Source organism: Sceloporus undulatus, chromosome 2 (assembly GCF_019175285.1).
Source record: "Sceloporus undulatus isolate JIND9_A2432 ecotype Alabama chromosome 2, SceUnd_v1.1, whole genome shotgun sequence".
Classification (NCBI taxonomy): Eukaryota; Metazoa; Chordata; class Lepidosauria; order Squamata; family Phrynosomatidae; genus Sceloporus; species Sceloporus undulatus.
The window spans coordinates 210,930,733-210,951,619 of record NC_056523.1 but is presented as its reverse complement, the minus strand read 5'-3'; the positions used below and the strand labels follow the sequence as shown (position 1 = coordinate 210,951,619).

General features: G+C 40.9%; 1 protein-coding gene across 1 annotated transcript in view; it reads left to right on the top strand.

Moving 5' to 3' along the window:
• The window catches only part of TMEM38B (transmembrane protein 38B), a 34,705-nt gene extending 19,113 nt beyond the window's left edge, over nt 1-15,592 (top strand). Inside the window, exons 3-6 of the mRNA XM_042453315.1 lie at nt 2,433-2,617; nt 6,750-6,837; nt 11,831-11,948; nt 13,208-15,592. Of these exons, the coding sequence (XP_042309249.1) occupies nt 2,433-2,617; nt 6,750-6,837; nt 11,831-11,948; nt 13,208-13,420 (604 nt within the window). The 3' untranslated portion in view covers nt 13,421-15,592. The remainder of the gene's footprint in view (nt 1-2,432; nt 2,618-6,749; nt 6,838-11,830; nt 11,949-13,207) is intronic.
• Nucleotides 15,593-20,887: the final 5,295 nt, after the last annotated feature.

Sequence of the window (20,887 nt, the reverse complement as noted above, 5' to 3'; positions counted from 1 at the left end):
CATATGATTTGAAAAGAAACTTTTCTTTCTAGGGAATAAGCCAATATATTAATTCTTTAATGCTTGTCAGTTAGTGACATCTACTGGTATGTACTGGAAATATTATTAGATATTCTGCAAAACGGTAACCTGATAAATGTCTAATGCTGAAGACTTAATGAACTGTTCTGTTTTCCATCAAACAAAAAGATGCAATATTGGCATTGTTACACCTTTATATGAAAGGAAGGTGCATATAATGAATAAATATTGCTGCTCGGGGGTGATATTTTGAAAAGCTCTCTTGCTGAGGACAGGTGAAAATGGGAGGTAGACCTCAAAAACTTAGTTGAACAATCTCATGTTTTATTTCCAGTCTCTGGCCAACAACTACAGACTGCATTGAGGAAAGGGTGGAGAATGTTGGACCACAGTATTGTGTCCTTTTCTCTAAGTCAGTAGTTTCCTAAGTTGGGTCCCCAGGTATTATTGGAATACAATAATTGGACTACAGCTCCCAGAATCCCAGTTGCCATGGTGCTGGGAGCTCCCAAGACTTGAAGTTCAGCAACATCTGAGGGGCCAAGGTTGGGAACCACTGTCCTTAATCAGACTACCATTATAGCCACCACCTCTTCCAAATAGCCCCTTCCTTCTGGATTGGCAGCTTAAGATCCTTAGGAGGTCAGGTTTGGCAACTGGGCCTCCATTTGATGCTTTGTGTTGTAAATGGTAGTGTTAGAAATATTCCCTTTGTAATTAAGTATTATATGTTTACATTACGTTACTTTGCTTTAAACAACGCACTAACAATTTCTGAGCACATGGTGATTTTCACAGAGGAATTCACCCCAACGCAGCTGCTAAGAGATGTATTATTATCTCCTAAATTTAGGAGATACTAAATTTAGGATAAACTAAATTGAAGTCTTGATTTATCTTTCCTCGCCTCCTCTTTTTAAAAAAAATATGCATTCTTTGTAAAAGGGGAAAGAGAAAGTTAAACATAGTAACTTCATAGTAAAACCAACACATCTCTAATGACTGAGGGAAGCATGTGTCCTGTTAAGCTTCCAGTGACACATGAACAACCTGAGAGGCAGTATCTATGATTGGCCTAACCCTTTGACGCTCCCATAGGAAGAGGTGGGAGAAAGTTGCTAAAATTTATTCCTAGGGACAATGAGAGTGAAATGGCATCTCTGTTCTTTGTATTTTAGCTGATATATTAGACAAACAAATGGGTTCTTGACCAGATCAATCCTGGAAGCAAAGATGCCAAAACTGAGGTTGTCATACTTTGGCCATATCATGAAAAGGCATGGCTCACTAGAAAAGATGATGGTGCTAAGAAAGTAGAAGGCAACAGAAAGAGAGGATAACCACACACCAGATGGATAGACTCAATCAGGGATGTAATGGGCTGGAACTCAGCATGATCTAAACAGAGCAGTGGAGAACAGAGGGCGATGTCTTATCCACAGGGACACCATCAGTCGAGGCTGACTTGAGGGTAGTTAACAAGAAGAACAGACTAGATTTACATCCAGGTTTTGTTATGAGACAGATTGTAGAACAGAGTTTCTCAGCAAGTGAAGAGACAGAGACAGAGACCACAGGTGGTGGTGGTGTAGATGTAGCTATAGGTCAGGGGCAATTTCTGGCCCATTCCCACCCAGTTGAGACTGAGTCAGCTTTCTGCAGCAGGGACTCCCTTTGCTTTTGGATGGCACATCCAGGAGAATTAGAAAGTGTGGCTGAGAGAGTGCATTTTTGTCTTCTTTCACTATATACATGGAAGGCCTAGTCAGGAACTGAATTACTTGGATATCAGCACAGGGATGTAGCTTTGGAGACAGAACGAAATAAGCACGTTGCCCACTCAAAGAAAAATTCTGCACTCCAGTTAAATTTTCTTTCAGGTTTTCATGCTTACGAGAATTTTTCGCCCTCTTTGTATTATTTTCAGAAAGGCAACTTTCATTTACTATTACTACTATTACTATTTAGTTCAATATTTTTTCTTTACAGACTGTTTTGTTGGGGCCAAGCTCTAACAGGGAGGCCTTTGTCACATCAATACTGTACAGAATCACAACAGTTAATAAAACAAAGCTATCATAAAAGATCAAGAAAGAATATTACAGCAGAGTAAAAGATAGGAGTAATATTTATTAATTAAGAGTGTGTTAATCCACTGCCACCCTGAGCTCCCAGCTGCAAATTTATTGACAATCAATTAAAATTCTAATTTATTCTCCTTCCCATGTGTATATATGTATGTATCAAGCATAGTTATAATATAACCAGTTGATAGCTCCAATACTATTGTAGTTACTTAAAATCTATGTTTAAGAAAAAAATCTGAATTTGTTTCATTTTATTAGCATGCTTTCATGACAAATATCTTGAGGTAGCTAAGGCTGAAACTTCTTTCCTCCCTTTTTTTAAAGGTATCTTATATTTTACTGTCCACACGATCTAGCCTACCGCTGGGTCTCTTTTCCGCCCATACGACTGATGGTTGCAGGGATGAAGGAAGTGACCAGAACGTGGAAAATAACAGGCGGGGTTTTGCACGCACATAGCCATTACAGTAATGCCTGGATGGTCATGATAGCTATTGGCTGGGCCAGAGGTAATGTGTGAAACTTCCTTTCTTTTTATAAGAACTAGTAATAAGGGAGTAGTACCTCAGTCATTCTCAAGGAAAAGCAGATATAAATCCAGCATGTTAACTCTTTTTTCCTTCTTGGTTGATCCTCAGAGCCATGAAGTCCAGTCATACCAATGTTTAATCATAAGTAAATCCTGTTGGCTTCTGTTGTAGTGCAAAGAAGAGGTCAGCCTCAGTCCTGCAGTGTTATTTCTATAGCCTTTGGACGAAGGGTGCTGTTTTAGCTAATGATGTGGTTGGGTGAAATCTGGCTATATGTGTTGATCCATGGCAAAGCCACCTTCTTTGTCATGATCTTGCAAGTCTTGTCAATTTGACAAGTCCCTTCTACCTGTTCCAGGTGTAACAATGGCAGGGTCCTTTTCATGTTCCTGTTCAAGTAACTCATTTTCCTTGCCTATATCTGTTCTACACCCTTTCCCTAGTATTGCTTTTAAAAAAAAAATTGTTGCAAAAAATCTCAGTATTTTACAGCTGGGATAGGAATCATGAGGACCTTCAGAAGTTGTACGATGACTCCCAGAATTCCCCATTATCAAGGAAGTGGCCCTGCAGGAGGGAGGATTCTGGGAGTTTTACTCTCCTCCCCACAAAAATGTTTCAGAACTTTCAGGGAAAGTTGCTGGTATGTCCAGTAATCCAATATCCTATTGGTGATGCTTTCATGTAAAGAATGAAGAGCCTCAACCACAGAATTCTTAGACTCCCTGCCTTACCCATGCTAAGCAAGTTCTAGCCTGAAGGAAGGGAAGGGAAGCATCCTGTCTGCTAACAATTTCTGCCTGCCGTAGTTATCTAGCAGCATCTCAGAAATTCCTGCGTGAGATGGGTTATCTAGGTCCATTTCAGTCTGGCTTCAGGACCACTCCATTGGGTGGAAATGGTGTTGGAAACCAGTTCATATGGTATAGGGTTCCATTCCTGTTAATTTTATGTGTCCAGGGATAAGGCCTTGTTATTGAGATACAGTGCCTTGCAGAAACCTTTGACCTTTCTACATTTTGATGTACAGTATTACAATCTGGGATTGAAATGGATTGAAATGGCATTATTATGCCTTGATAAGCACAACATAACACCATGAAGATGTAAAATGGAGTGACTGTGCAAGGCTCTATGATGAGAATCATTTTAGAAAATGGGACAAAAGTTGTACTTATTGTATGCAAATGTACTTTTCTTTAGTAGACCTCTATTCAGAAAGTGGTTTTATTGAAGGAAAACAGTGGGTGCAGAGTGGTGTGCCAGGCTGAGATCCATCACATAGTGTCTTTCTGGTTAGTCCTATCTATTTCTTACCTGTGGAGACCACTGGGGGTGAGAGGAATTCAATTCACTTAGGAGCCAGATGTCAACCAAAGTTGCTAACCAATACCTCGTAGGCACTGTAATGTTATTATTTTGTAGGCAATTAGTTCTAATAATTTTGTATTGCTTCTCAAGCTAATAAGATATATGGTGAGGGCCAAGGACAGAATCCTTGGAGAGATCTCACCATACTCATGCCTTTTCAGGCTCACAATAGTGACTGGAGGGGCTGCTCACATGAGTTGGAGATTCAGTGAGGCAGGGTTCCAATGAGCCTAAGGGACAATGGCAATTGCCTATTAGGCCTATTGAAATTGTTGCTGAAAAATATCTTCCCTGACCTGCACTACATTGAATTATTTCCAGTCAGTCTTCATTAAATCATTCTAGGTCAGGGTGCTGGAGCAGGTAGCAGCACCACAGAGATTACTGTATAAGATGGGTTATCTGGTTCCATTTCAGCCTGCTTATTGGCTAAAGATGTCTTTGGTTACCTTGATACCAATCTGGACTGGGAACTGGATGCGGGTGGTGGTGGTAGATGTGCCCCTGTTGGTTTTGCTAGAAGTTTGATAGCTTTCAATATCTTCTGACTCTAGTTTGGGACGATACTCATAGGCACTTTTCAGTAGTCCTTCCTGTATCAAGGAAGGAGAAATTGGCCTGTGTTGGATGGGGACACATTCCCCTTAAAGATACAGGTCTACAGTTTGGGTATACTCCTCGATTCAACCCCGAATCTGCATGCTCAGATTTTGACTGGTCAGAATGTGTGTGCGCAGCTGAAACTAGTATATCAGTGGTGTCTGTTCCTGGAGATTTCTGATCTGGTGACAATTTACAAATGTCTTAGATACATCTAATTTGGACAGCTGTAACACACTCTTTGAAAAGAGTTTGGAAATGTCACCTAGTTCAAATTCCTGCTGACTACAGGGAGCATGTGATGATCTTATGAAAATAGCTTATTATTTGATTCTCTCTGGGGACAATTCAGAGTAGGTTATAATATACAGTCAATCTCTGTATCCGCAGGTTCCTTATCCACAGATCCAAGCATCTGCAGTGTGAAAATATTTTTTAAAAATATAAATTCCAAAAAGCAAACCTTGATTTTGCCATTTTATATAAGGAACACAATTTCACTGGGCCACTGCATTTATTGGGACTTGACCATCTGCAGATTTTGGTATCCATGGGGGATCCTGGAACCAAATCCCAGCAGATACTAAGAGCCCACTGTATAAAGCCCTGTGTACCTTGAATCCAGTCTATCTGAAGGACTGTATTTTCTCATACAACCCTGCCTTGACTCAGAATTTGCAAGGGAAGCTCTTCAAAGTTCAAACAGTCCTGCCACCTTGAGTGGAGTGTCTGCTGGGACATAAGAAAGGGCTTCCTTGCTGGCACTTCCAACTTCTGAAACTACCTATGAAGGGAGACTATGCTGGTCAAGTCCATGATGCCTTTCCACTAGTTGGAAAATGCTTTTTTATTCAGGCAGGATTTTACCAGTTTTGTAGTAAAAGGGGTTCTTATCTTGTTGAGTATTGTCTTCTATTTATTAATTTGGTCTCAGTTGTTTTAAAAATTGTTGCAATTTAATGCTTACAACCTTGTTTCATTCATTTTATTGATAGCTACCTTGACTCCCATTTTGTGGGTGGAACTGAGAGCGATGGAATAGAAATACAATACCCGTATTTTCTGGCATATAAGATGACTGGGCATATAAGACGACCCCCAACTTTTCCAGTTAAAATATAGAGTTTGGGATATACTCGCCGTATAAGACTACCCCTCTTCCAACGCACACCAAATAAAAAAATAAAAAAAACATCAGATTTGATTTCAGTATGGTAATTTTAATTCAAATGCTTATGACATGCAGGTACTTAGCAGGAAAACTTAATATACAAAGCTTGCTTGGATTGGTCAGCTCTCCCTGCCTACCCAGCACTTCCTGTCTCCAAGACTATCAGAGCGGTAGTGCAAACACGGCTCTTTTATTCATACCCCGGGCGTCCCGGAGGCCTGCAGCTTGCTCCACCCTTCATTTACACCTTCCCGGTGAGGTGCCCCCTCACCTCGTCATTGGGACCGTGTTAAGTCACTTTTTTCCATGAATCCTGATGAGTGGATTTTCTTCTACTGTACTTGTACAGCGCTGCCCTTGCTGCTTTCATACAGTCGCTGTATACGGCAGGGATGTGGCTGCGGCCATTTTTTAGCTTCCCCCACCATATGCGGCGACCGCAGATTCTCCAGTCTGGCTCAGAAATTTCAGCACCCAATCTATCAGACGACCCCCAACTTTTGAGAAGATTTTCCTGGGTTAAAAACCAGTCTTATACGGCAGAAAATACAGTAACTAAATATAGGAGTTCTTCTTTTTGAAGCCTACTCATTTTTTTTGCTATGTGAGACAATTCTCAATTCTAAATTCCAGAGAGCCAAATGATGTAGGATACTGCCCCCATTTCTTTTCTCTTTCCCAGCTTTGACAGAATTTAAGATTATTCTGGTTGAATTATTTTTGAGAAATATTAGGGCTTGCCCTCTGTGAATAAGATACTTTCTAAGGAGTCTCAAACTGAGTATCCAATTTCAATAACTGTATAAAGTAGGTCATCACATTCATGTCTATAACTTGAGGGCCTTATCTTGCTCCGGTTAAAAGTAATGTGACAGTTTTGAGGTTGTCCTAACTAGAGGCAGAATTGAGTGTCTAAGACCCTTTGAACCAATTTAGGCATGTAATAATATATATTTTTTTGAATTATAGGAGCTGGTGGCGGCCTAATATCCAACTTTGAACAGTTGGTGAGAGGTGTGTGGAAGCCTGAAACTAATGAACTGCTGAAGATGTCCTAGTAAGTCAGTGAAAAGCACAGAACAATTGTCGCAGTTCTGGGAATGTTCCTTCTTCTCTGTATTGAAAGATGTGTGCTGTTCAGTGACTTGGCTCTTTAAAAGGAATGCTATTAAAATGTGTTTCAAACGTCCTACTTTGAGGAGACACTTTTCATGTCAACTTGTCGGCTAAGGAATCACTAAGCTTCTGATATGGAACTCTTGCTCACTGCAAAGCATTCTGGGACTTGTGAGGTGTCCTCCTTTCTGTGCAGAAATTGACTAGTGCATTCTGAATATCCTTTGTCCCCCATGAAAGTGGAGTGTTTTTGGTGTATTTTCTCTTTGTGTAGCTTCATTCTGTGACTTTTTGGGTGAGAGTGGTTGAGTGGGGGCTTACCATAATAAGATAAAGTGACGGAGGGATTTCCACTTTTCTTCTACCAAAATAAAAATGAAGAATGAAAAAACCAAACAAACCTTGGTGGCCTTTTGAAGAGTGGAACTACAATCAGCAGCCCAGGGACACATCGTATTTGCCACAGAATGGTCAAAAAGAATTTAGAAGGAGAAAATAGTGATAGAGGTGCTCCCTGTTTTATCCCCCTAAATTCTTCCCCCCACCCAGCTGAGTGGAAATGTATCACTAAGGCTGTCCTAGAATTAAGTGTGGTAACAGCCCACCTTTGAACTGCACCTTATACAGTATAAGATTGGAAACTGTGTGAGCAACCTGGCTTGAATTTTGATTCACCCCCTCTACCCTTTTCCTGTAACAAATAAGTATTAGCTGAGTGAAGACAAGTGCTTCTTCTGTTGAAGATGGTGGTTGCTATCAGCTTTAGGGGGATATGGAAGGAGCTGATGTGGATGTGAGGGAATTACTCCTCCACTCCTATGGGATTTACTAAGGAAGCTGCTATGGAGTTCCATCAATGTTGTTGTTTTGCAACACCAACCATTCAGATGGGAGTTACAGTCTGACAGCTTTGGAAGAGCAGCCCCTTCACCACCACTGACTTGACTTAAGATGCTGGGAGACATTGCTTGGGGGTCTGAAGTGAGGTGTCACGAGTGTGCTGATGACATCTCCTCTTCTTCCAATCCTATTGGATCATTTGAATCCGTGAATGGGTATTTGAAAATGGCAGTGAGCTGGATGTGGAGTAATAAAAGAAACTCAGTCTGGTCATGATGGAAGAGCTGACTATGATGGTGAATGGTCTTGATCTAGGAAAGGGCATTTAGCCTGTTCTAGACAGGATTAGGTTGTATTCAGATGGGTCTGTTGCATTTGGGTACTCTCTATGTGATTGGAAGCCAAAAACAAACATGATAAGATATCCAGTCACATGAAGAGTGATAACAAATAGGGGAAGCTCTCCTATTGAGACTCATTCCTCCCTGCGAGGAGAGTGATGGGACTAGGACTTGAGGGGGTGAGATTAGCACATTACCCTCTTGGCGTGTTGACATAACGCACGTACATAATGAGGGAACTGGACTAAAGAATGGCTATCTTTTGCTACTACGGATGAAAATAAAGTAAAACACTGCACCTGGGGCAGAATTGTGAAACTTTGCCTGCACTTCTTCTAGTCTAGTTACTGGATAGTCACGGCTGAACTGACTGGATTTTTAGTAAGGGTTCTTGCAGTATTTTAGCCCTGCGTGGGCATCCTCAATCATAAGCACCCTGCCTGTCATGGCGATGGATGCTTCACTAGTTTGTGACTTAGGTCAACTTCAAAACAATAGCTAAAATTAAGTTGGAATAATAGTTCAGATTTTGTGAGGATGCAAGAACCTGCTACGAAGGAAGCTGCTTTAGCATGCTGTAAGAGCGTTACCCGCTGGCTGGCCCAGGTGGAATATTGCTTGAGTTACAGCTTTTCAGCTCAGGCTCGAAGAAGCTAAATTGGGAACGTTAAATCACTCCCAATTTAACTTGTGCCATAGGACGTAAGAGCTGTAGCCGGCTGGCAGGCTGCAGCCCTGTCCCTGTAAAGGGGAAATAAGCTCACGGTGGGCATTTTCAAGTCCCCTTGCCCTTCCGCTGTGACTTCCTGACAGGCTTTTTTGTGGAAACGATTATTTTGAAAACAGGGTTGTGACTTCTGGTGTGATAAAAGCAGCAGGGGCGCCAAAGCACTTAGGCACCCTGCCTCCATGCTACTATCCTAGGTAATAAAGAATGACAGGAGAGAAACACAGAAATGCAAGCAGAGCTGTTGCCAAAAGTGTATTCCCGTCTCTTTGATTCCTCCTGACCCCCTCCCAGCTTCTACTGTGGTATCCACAGTATTTTTGGCACTGTATTTTTGTGTGTGCTAATGGCAGTGGGGCAGGGAGTGTGACCTAATTTTTCGGCTGTGATGAAAAATATAATTTCTGTCAGTTTAATTCACTACAGATGCCTTTTAGTTTCTCTTAAAAATATATGCTGGGCAAGGAGGAACAATTTTAAATGTTAAAAACCAACAAATTAAAGCTGATGAAAGGGGGTATGTGTATAAGGAGTTCATCTTCTCCTCATATCATTGTGTTGAGAATGAAGTAGGATTCAAAACAGGGTTATTTTAGAAGTAGGTAACTGTTGGTCCTCCGATGTTATGAACTTCAGTTCGAGAAGCTCCAACTGAGATAGCCAATGTTAAGGGATTATGGTAGTCCAGAGCACCTGAAGGGCCAATGGTCTTATGCCAGTGAATAGTTATCTCTGTCTGATGTGGATGGATAGTGATCTAGCACTGCAGTAGTGCAGTTTCATGCTGGTTCAGAAATAACTAAATAAGTGATGGAGAATTTATGGATTACACTTTGTTCTCAGTTTTGCAACCCCTGAAACCTTGAAAAATGAGGTATTCCCTTTTTGTTTTTGTTTTGGGGGGTTAGAAGTAACTGTTATGTCACTTTCAGTTTCAGCAGGAAGGGTTGGTGCAACCCCAGCTGCTCCTGGAGGTGAAAAACTGATGCCTGGACCTGCCAAAAGTTGTCTGCTTGAGTTGTAAACCTGTGCTTTTCATGCTGTCTCATTTGGGGGACTGCCATAGATTGGCCCTATATTTTTGACAATTGGGTACAGTTGTTTCTTTCTTTCCTGCAAACTTGGAGGGACTGGAAAATAGATCTGGGACTGGCACCAATCCTGGGACTGCACCTTCAAGTAGCTCTACTATAAACTATGGTTTGATGAAAAGTAGAGCAAAATGTTGGCCAAGAATTTTAATTTTTGAACTTTTCAAAAATGTGGCTCTCCTGCATCCTCAAGATTATTCTCTGTGCATGGAGATGAGACAGACTGTTTCAGGGGGCTGTGCTTGCTGAGAGCTGGTTTGTGATGTGCATAACCTTGTGCTCTTTTCTGCCTTTCTTGTGTGCCACATAGTCCACATTTACTGCTTTGTTTTTGGGAGACCAAGGAATGATTCTATGTGATTGGCAAGCTATGCTTGGTTGAGTAAGTCCAGAAATCAGAGTGCATGGGGTCAGTTGGGAGCATGTGAAACTGAGGCTAAAGCCATTTTTGCAGATAAAGTTATAGGAACTGTTAAGGAAATGTATAGAAGATAATCTTCCATGTTTTAAATATTTGGAAAAAGAAGTAGATGGAAGTGATAGATATGAGTATGTTAGCACCACCTGTAACCTGAGTGATGGATAAAGAAAGCAATACAACACCGTTTTCTTTCAGCCATATTCTGCTATGGAGTTAATAAAGCTAAAGCAGTAGTTTGTGCTAGTACAGTGTAGCAGTTGTTCTGAGAGGTCTCCAGATTTAATTTCCAAACAGGAACATAACTGGCTGATCTTAAGGAAGTCATTATTGGCTCAACATACCTTTTTGCAGTACTGGTATAATAAACCTACCTTGCAAGGTGGCTATAAGGGATAACCTGAGAGAATTCTACTATAGTTTTGCCCCCTCACACACACACCAGCCTTTTTAGTTCAAAAAGGAGACCTTTTGAAAAACAAATACAGTGGACCCTTGTTATACACTGGGGTTTGGTTCCAAGACCCCCCATGGATAACAAAATCCATGGATGCTCAAGTCCCATTAAATATAATGACATAGCAAAATGGTATCCCTTACAAAAATTGAAAATCAAGGGTTGATATTTGAAATTTATACTTTTTATGAACATTTTCTAACCGTGGATGCTTGAATACAAAATCCGTGCATAAGAAGGGCCGACTGTACAGAAGTCATTTCCCTGTCACATTATGTTGTAAAAAGACATCCCCTTGGACTAAAACTGTTCAGGGGGCTGCAAAGGTCTCAGAAATGCCCCTCATACCTTCCAGAGCATATTTGGGAGCCAAAAATTATCTATTATCTATCTATCTATCTATCTATCTATCTATCTATCTATCTATCTATCTATCTATCTATCTATCTACAGGGAGATGGAGCCATCCAAAGTCTCATCGGTGGCCAGTGTAGTCCTCTTACCCCCAACAGTTACTGTTCCTAACTTTAAAACAAAATAAATCCAACAAGGCCATCATTTTTCCTGCGATCCACCAGCCAGAGCCTGGCACAAGAGATTATGGAATTATTATCTTAGAATTAAGAGAATTTGAGTTTGGAAGTTTGTTTTGTGTGAGAGAACTGAATGGAGCTCACAGTTCTTCCACACAAAAATACACTCTCAGTTTATTGTGAGCATTCTTCATTTCAGCAGTATTGTGGCAGGAGGTGGGAGCCATTTGGTTGCTATTATTGTTAAACGGTTGGCTATCAGAATTCCTTGGTGCTTTGTTGTGAAATCACCCACAGATCTACCAGTAAATCCAGATCTACTTTCTCACCACTTCTTGACTTGAGCTGACAGATTTACTGATTAAAAGTGTGCAGTCCAATTTGTGAACCTGAATTGCTCTCTGGTCCTGATGATAATGCTTCCCAAATAACCATGTTGATAGCAGTTGTAGAGACTTAGGAACTTTAGCTGAGAGGCTGTGAGAAAATAACAGCTCACCTTTTGTGTTTTATGTTTCTTTCCCTAGTCCTGTAAAAGTAAGTTTGGTGGGTGCAGTACTCTTCACAATGCAACAAACTCTTTACCTGCCAGTAGAAAAGCACGACCTTATGTTCCTCTACACAATCTTCTTGGTGGGCACAAAGGTAAGACTTTTGGAGTTGATTGCTCTTGAGAAGTCATGGCATAGTTATAACTTCTCATAAGTACTGTAAATAGGTGTATAAGGGTGGAAATCATGATACCCTTCACATGTTGGACTAGAAGTCTCATTATCCCTAGCTCACATAGCCAGTGTTAAGGAAAGCTGGGAACTGCAGCCTAGCAATATCTGGAGGGCTTCATAATTCACAGCTCAAAGTTATATTTTGTATTTCCTCATGAACCTTTTATCTGTTGATAACTTCAGTTATGCCTAGTGTATTCCAGTGTATTGCGAGCTGCTATATTCCCATCCATTGCCAACTTTGACGGCAGCTATCGCTGGGCCAATATGTTGATGATGACTCCAGTTTCCACATAATGGCAAAGTATGTCAGGCTGTTTGTCAGCCTAACTATGATTCTAGTGGCAAAGATAGTATATCCACAATAGTTAGAAACACATTATTCTTGACTCTCCCTATAGATGCAGTATTTCATTTGTAATCCCTTTTTTGGAAAATAGCTTGGTGTCAGCCATTTGTACCAATTGCATGGCCACTTTGACCAGATGTCGGATAAAAAAAAATCCATTTGTCCAGCCGTCCTTTTTAGCTAAACTGCTCTTTTCCCTTTATGGCTGTTTAGCCAAGAAAAGCTCTTATTTTATATTATTCAAAGACACAGCTGTGTTAGTCTGGAAGATCAGTATGCAAAGGGTTCTTGTAGCACCGTTGACACAAACTGAAAGAAAGAAGTTGTACCAGAGCTTTTGTAGACTTGAGCCTACTTTCTCAGATGCATGTTTATTACATGCATAAAGGAATTAAGTTTAAATCTACGAAAGGTTTATGTTATTGTTTGTCACAGTGTAATTTCATCTGTTGCAGAAAGTTTTGAATTGTCAGGAAAACAGTATAAATACATTTATTTTTAAAATATGGGTCACCGTAATTGACTAACAGTTGCACACAGAACCATTATTGACAGAAAGAGGTTAACTAATTTGGTTCTGGGATCCTTTTCGCTTTGCACAATTATGGCATTATAATTCCACTTTAACTGCCATGGCTGCATCCTATGGAATCCTGGGATTTCTAGTTTGCTGAGGTACTGGAGTAGCTATCTAGCTGAGAATTTGTAAGCCCCCTCCCTATACTACAAATCCCAGGATTCTATAGGATATTGCCATGGTCCTTAAAGAAATGTGAAAGGATCCCAGTACTAGTTGCAGACTTGATCCTCTCCATATGCCTTTCTTGTAGATATCCATGATGTTGATAGAACGCTCAACTTCACCATTTGCTCCGCTTGAGAAGATATTGGGTCACCTCCTCTTTGGTTGGCAGCCGCCATCTTCGAGAGCGAGAGGCGAGGCCAAAGTACCTTACAACGGCACTTCCTCAGCCGGCGGCCATACTAGTGGCGGAGAAACAGGCGAGAGTGCAAAGAAGAAGCATGCAAAGAAATCTGAATGAGACCATTGACGGGGGGGCTAAATGAAGGTGGCAAAACCAACTTGTTTGTCTATGCCCATAAATATTTAATATTTCCTTTTCTTAATGATGTGAAATGACAGTTAAGGAAATTTGTGTGGCAAAAGTCTAACTATAATAGCTTTTGACCTCAGGACGTGGTAAACGTTTCCTATGCAGAGTTCCAGTGAAGCTCTTGCAAGCTACACTGTCTGTGAACTTTTTGTGCTGTTTCCGTGTACCACTACTACTGCCATGTGGCTACATGTAGCCTCTAATGTGTGCTTTTTTGTAAACTAGAATTCATATTTGGACAAGATGCATCATGTTAGAATTCTTTTTCTAATGTAAATGATAAAATAAGAGATTATATTGTGATTTTACTTGTATGATAATTTTTTATTGTAGTTAAATATGTTTTCTGTCTAAGAAAACAAAACATCAAACGTTTTAAACAAAACCCTTCACAAAATATCATCTGGCAGCAGAAGTGGATTGATGGTTTTCATTGATTGTAACTTATTTGAGAGATGATCCAGCCAGAGATGGGTATATTTTTTTAATTCAGCGAGGGAGATTTAAGCATGTGCATTTTGTGATCACAAATCCTGCTTCATGCCGACTGAACTGTACTCTGATGTGTTATTCTTTAACAGCAGAGTTACATCCTCAATACCTTATATGAACATTGTTGTGAAAGCGTCATATTCAGTGACTGAGAGGAACAATAATTAATACATGCTATCAGATTTAAGAAACCATCTTAATCTTCCCAGACAGCTTCTTAATTCTTGATACACTGCTACTGAATTGTCTTGAAGGCACACATTTGTAATAATTTTTGCACTCAGCTGGAGTGACAAGGTATCTTTAGGTATTTTTTCACAAACCTTTCATAGTAGGTTTTCAAATTTTTCTACATATACTCACTTGAACCACTTGGATACTAAATTTCCTGTAAATATGAGCTTCACATGTCTTTGCTGGGGTTTTTTAAATGGGGCAACAAAATGTATTGAAACCATAGTTCATATGGGTTGATCTTTTGAGTACATATTTTTTTCCACACAGTGCCATTTCTTAATCAGGCAGGGATTTTTCAACAGAACTGAACAAAGATCCTTGTCCAAAATAGAGCTTTTTAAATTATTCAAACAAAAATTGCATTCTAGACAGGTTTTCCTTTGTGGTTTTTTATTCTGTTTCAAGGTTCTGTGACAGAACTTGCAAAACGTTAATTTTTTAAACACCTCCCAGAATCTGCCAGCCAGGATGGCCAGTAACTATATTTACTATGGGATTCTGAGAGGTAGAGCTATTTTTCCAAACTGTGAGCCAATGCTGGCTAACTAGCTGTAGGCCAGACTCACACAGTTTGTGTCACCCTTCCTAGCTGAACAAAGCCCTTCAGCCCTGTGTAGCTTCAGGTTAGGGGATTGCTAAATTCTTGTTTTTGATGCCTGCCTTGGACTGTGACATGGAGCAGGTATTGGTATCATTACTGGAAAGTGGAAAAGTACCAGTTGCAAGGGGGTTTCCTTCCTTTCTTTCCCCTCAAATACTTGGCTTGTGGTCAGTGCTTGGCTTGGTAGAGCAGAAGCTGTGTGAGCCTGCTTAGAATTTATCTCTTCTTTGGATGTGTGTTTCAAAAATTAAATGATGATTTTTGGATCGCTTTTATAAGTAATTCATATACTATAGTTGAGCCATAAATGACGAGGAGGGAATTTTTTAAAAATGACATCTTTGATATATAGTTTTTTGCCCTATGACATTAGGGCTCAGTTTCCTTTTTAACCAGTCTATGCTAAAAGCTTGCAATTGTAAGTGTCTGTGTAGCATTGTGCTGAACTTTGGTTGGCAGGAAACTGAAATAAACTTGAAGCAAACACCAGCGAACAATGTGCTTCCACCTTTTATGAATTCTCTTTGTGTACAAATAAAGTTACTGGTGTCTTTGTACAACATGATTAAAAGCCTTGATGCTTTTTGGTACTACATTTTTTGTACTGTGTGTGGTGCTCTTGTCAACAACTACACAGTAATTGCACTGTAGTCCTTTGCAGCACAAATTGATGTGAAAATGTATTTTAAATTATTGTTAAGATATTTACTGTTGTTAGGCAGAAAATGGTCTGTGCATTTAAAAACCCTGCTATTAAAAAAGTGGAAACATTTTATGTCTCAGTGTTGTTGCAGCAGTATGTATGGCAAACACATGGACATAAAAAATTGACTAGTTAACAACTTTAGAACATTAAGCAAGGCAGATTCATTTTCTTGCACTGTAGGGACCTTGGAAGGCTCTTCTTGTTTAAAAAACCGGCACTTTCTCCAATTTGGTTACATAAATTGCATTGCAATGTGTTTTTGCTAATTTAGGCTAAGGGATTTGTGGCTATATGACTGAATCCGCTTTCATTTTTTAAAATTACAAGCTGCTCTCTAAATACTAAAACAACACAGAGTTCAGTGTGTTTCATTCTTTGTTTTAACATGGTGATTGTGGCATGTTTAGGACCATGATAGCCACATGCTCTGATCCTCGAGGAAGGCAATGGCAAACCTCATCTGAAGAAACTTGTCAAGAAAACTGTATGATAGGTTTGCCTTTGGGTCGCCATAAGTCGGAAGTGACTTGAAGGCACACAACACATGCATTATGCAGTTGCATTTTTATCATACATTTATTTCCATTTGTCCCCATGATAAAACAGCACCTTATAACTCCTCTTTTGGTCTTATGTAAGCAAACTTGCTTTCTAATGTATTCTTTTGGGACGTCTTAGAAGGTTGGGTCCCAGTATGAACCAGCAGATTATGTAAGAAATAGTGAGCAAGCTGAACTAAAGAAGACAGTTCTGCACTGCTGTTGTCCTGACCATCCATTTCTTCTTGGAAAAGGCTTTTTGCAGACTTTATGTCTGGCTGTTTCCACAGTTTTGTATCATGCCCTTCCATTGCTTTCCTGTCTGGAGGCAATTGCATTTTTCTCTCTCCAGTGAATCACAGCTGGGACAAGAGATCATGTTCTTGGGAGCGAGCAATAGCTGCTTTGATTGGTAGAGCCAATCTCACGGAGAGCTTTGAACATCAGGGCAGAACCTTTGAGCCGTGCGCTGTGTTCTCAGGTGAGCGGAGAAGAGAAGAATTCGGAGGGGTTATGTTCACACCAGCCTGTCACACTGTGCAGCTGGGTTGCTGTGCTTTTTATCGGAGGCTGTGTAGCTTCATTCCTAGCAGAAAAGAATTTAAAGTCTGCTTTTTCTGTTCTCTGCAGTTGCAACGTGGCAACTTAGGAACGGAAACTTGGGTGGTCTGCCCTACTAATATTCTCTTGCTTTCTGCCCCCCATATCCCTCGCAACTCAATGCAAGTATATTATCAATCTGAAGGTGTTTCCACAAGCCATGCTAAGAATGCTTCCCTCCCTTGATTTTTCAGTCCATCATACATGAATGCACATCGCAGAAAGTGGAAGAGAGCAGTTGTAGAAGTGAGTGTTCATTCTGCGCAAGAAGCTCACAAGTACTTATAACCAGCCCACCTCTTGCAACAGACTTTGGGTAATATCAAAGAGCAGATAATTGTCATTGTGGCATAGTGGTTGAGTGTTGAACTGCAACTCCGGAGGCCAGGGTTCGATTTCTGGCTTGGCCATGGAAACCCACTGGGGGACCTTGAGCACATGTTCTCATGTTCTCAGCCTCATGGGAAGTCATTGGTAAACCACCTCTGAACAAATCTTGCCAGGAAAACCCCACGATAGGTTTGCCTTAGGGTTACCATAAGTTGGAAACGACTTGAAGGCACACAACAACATGGAGGTACCATTTGCATAAGCATTTCTGCAAATGCCTTTATTTAAAAACAATTGTTTTTTAGATCTCACAAAACAATCACTCTATAGATGCAATATAAAATACAAATGCGAGATAACAATAGTTAGGGGTAGATATAATAGGCATGGTCCTTCAGCTATCCTCTTGTGAGACACACAAAGGTATGTTCAGAAAAGGATAGTTTTCACAGGCAGCCAAAACATCATGCAGTGGTTTGCTCTAGTCCAATATCCAAGGAAGACTATTCCACCACTGGGATGCCATTTCTGAGGAGGCCCCCTTGTAAGTTCTGGAAGCCTGGCTTTTCTATAGTGAAACTTGGCTTTTGTAGCCTTTCTCAGTGATGTCATTTAAGGGCAGTTCCACACTGCAGGAATAATCCTAGAGTGATAGTGATGGTAGACTCTTAATTGGAAGTCTTTGAATAAACCATGACCATCTCTCAAGAGCACTGGTTAGACCAAAAGACCCTTGCAGTCCCTCCCAATTGTATTTTGGTCCAAAACACACTGCAGAAATAATGTAGTTTGAGACCACTTTAACTGCCCTGGTTCAATGCTAGGGAATTCTGTAATTTAGTGAGACATTTAGCCTTTTCTGTCAGAGAACTCTGGTGCCACAATAAACTACAATTCTCAGGATTCCCTAAAACTAAGCCAGGACAGATAAAGTGGATTATTTCTGTAGTGTGTTTTGGTCCATAGTTTATTTTGCTTTTTATGCTTCTTTTATCGTGCCCTGACATCCTAGGATGAAAGATGGATTAAAATTTGTCTAATGAACAAACAACCTTACAATCTAATAGAAGACACCCCCCCACACACACACACATATTTTTTTAAAGAAGAGGCAATTGATTTAGGCCTGTTACAGACTGCCAAAATAAAGCTGCTTCGGTTCTCTTTGGAGTCATGCTATTTAAATGATGCATGGGTCCTAAGAGTCTGGAGGTCGCGCCAAAGCCACACTCCATTCCTAAGCACTGGAGTGCAGCTTTGGTGCAGCTTCCGGATTCTTAGGATGCATGCATCATTTAAACAGCATACCTCCAAAGAGACCCGAAGCAGCTTTATTTTGGCAGTCTGTAACAGGCCAATGAAAGAAATCTACGTACATTTCACAGGGAATTTTTTAAAAAGGGAATTTTGCCTCCTTTCTAACTTGGTATAATGTTGAGTGCATAAAGATGTGTTCTTTATACAAGTACTAAGATTGCTATGATGGGTAATTTTTGGTCATTTCCATACAGGTAGGAATAAAGCAGTTCTGGAACAAATACAGGATAGGTACGTACCATGCAGCTTTGCTCTGATCTGGAACTAAACTCTGATGTAAGCATTGCGTTTAGACAAAAGGAGGAAGAAAAACTGGAGTGTTGGGATGTCTGTGTGAATGTTATGTGTTTGTGCAAGAGAGACAGCCTTGAGCTGCCAGAGGGATGTTGAAACTTTTCTTAACCGGTCCAACACATGAGAAGTGGGTGCCCAAAATCCCTCAAGACATTTCAGGTCCTCAATGGGAAAGCCAGAGACAGACAGAAACCTGAATGTCTCTTCCAGTCCCACCCTTGGCTCTGGCTCTAATCTCAAAGTAATGTTGAGCCAGAATTGGGAAAAAGTTAGTTTTTGCTCTACCTCCCACCTAGTTGATTCTGGCAGGAGGATTATGTGAAGTATACGGTAGTAAAAAGAAGAAAGAACTGTTCTACCCGCCAACATTTCACATATGACAAGCAGTACTCACTCATTTGGCCAAGCTGCATCCAAGTGTGGTCAAGATGGCAAAAGTTATTGAGGAAGAGCAGATAAGCTAGGAGAGGCGGCAGCAGTTTGCTTTTGCCTGAGTTTACTAGGAAGGACTAGAATCCACCTTTCCTCTCCTCTTTCCCTCCTGAGTTAGTTGGGTACAACATATTTTTGCACTTTAAACCGTTTGTGGCAACCAAAGTAAGTTGAAAATAAAGGGGGAAATGGAAGGAGGGGAGAAACAGACATTTTTTAAAATAGCTGAAAAAGTGGGATGATAGAGAATTAATCAGGATTGTCCCTAACAGTTCAGGACAGTTGGAGCATATGGACTTTTTCCATGTTCTGGACTCTATGCTAGCTACCCAGCTGTAGGCCAGATTTGTACGACTTGTGGCCTATCAAACTAAATACAGGCCTCTTCTAGCTTGTTTTCTACTAAACCACTGTCCTTTCTGCCTGCGTGAGATTGTGAAAATGGCAGAGGTTGCCAGTCACCGGCCCAAAAGGCAGTGGCATCATTCTGGTTGGTGTCACCTGGTGTAGGTGCCTGGAAAGGACTGCTAAGGGGGATGCTGTGGCCTCCAGATGGCCTGTTTAGGGTCTGGTGCAGCTGCTGAGCAAGCGAGAAAGGAAAGCCGCTACACAATTCCACTTGGTGTACCACCCCAACAGGTGTACACCCCCCTCTGGGGTATCACCCAGTGAGAGCCATACTCCTCACATGCCCCTATTGACACCTCTGCTAGGAGGGCACCAATAATAAGGCCTCCCCCCACAGAGTCATATGTCAAACTATAATACATGGTTTTGTCTTGGTTTGATAGCTCTAAACTGAGCCAATATGGGACAGTTTTCATTGTTTATGTGCTTTCGTATCTATTCTGACTTACTATGAATGTCTCTCATAAGTGTCAAATACAGTTGGCCCTCCACATTTGCGGCATTGACTTTTGCAGCTTTGGTTATTTGCGGTTTTGATTAATATGTTCTCTCTAGGAATCAGTCCTCTAGTGCAACTCTGCCAGAAGTTGCGCTGGAGAACCTACACGTTCCTAGAGAAAATAGACATTTGTAGGTCCTCCAGCATGATTTTGTGATCAACCTATGGCAGATGTTGACCACAGAGTTGCACTGGAGGACCTGCAGAGGTGTTCTCTCAGGTAAAAATAGTGGTTTTTTTTTAATTTGCAGTTTTTCCATATTCATGAGGGTCTTTAGTCCTAACCTTGGGGACCACTGTACTCCCTTGAGAAAATTTATTCAGTGGAGGTTTACCATTGCCTTCCTCTGAATATAGCTCACAGCAGCTGGTATTAGCTCAAGGTCTCCCCTCCAGGTAGTAACCCAGCCTGACCCAGCTTAGCTTTCAAATCAGGGTATTTATTATTCGCATTGTATTTCAGCTTGTTTTGATCTGTGGCCATGCTGGTTGGAGGATTCTGGGAGTTGTGCTCCAAAATGCAACACTTCCAAGTTCTCCACTGAGCCCTTCACTAGTTCGCACTCGCCTTCCTGTTTGCCTCCAGAAACTGGCAGTGCCCAGCCTCTGGCTGTGGCATTTCTCAGCAGGCCTGCTTTTTAATGGCATGCTGTAACAGGTGAGAGGGCAGCTTGAGAATGCCTTTACAGCCTATTGTGTTAAAAGCCTGTCTTAAGGCGCCTTTTATTTCTCCATTCACAAAGCTGCTGGGGAGCTTTTTGTGTTTAGTCTCATAAGCAAACTATTTAGAGCTTTTCTTGTTTTTTCTCTTTCCAGGCAGTATTTATAAGCCCATATGGGCATGCTGAGGATCCAGCTGGAGGGATGGCCTTGCCTGTATCGTAGAAGCTCCTGGCTCATTCGCTTGTAGATTATCTTGACTAGGAAATCTTTGGAATGA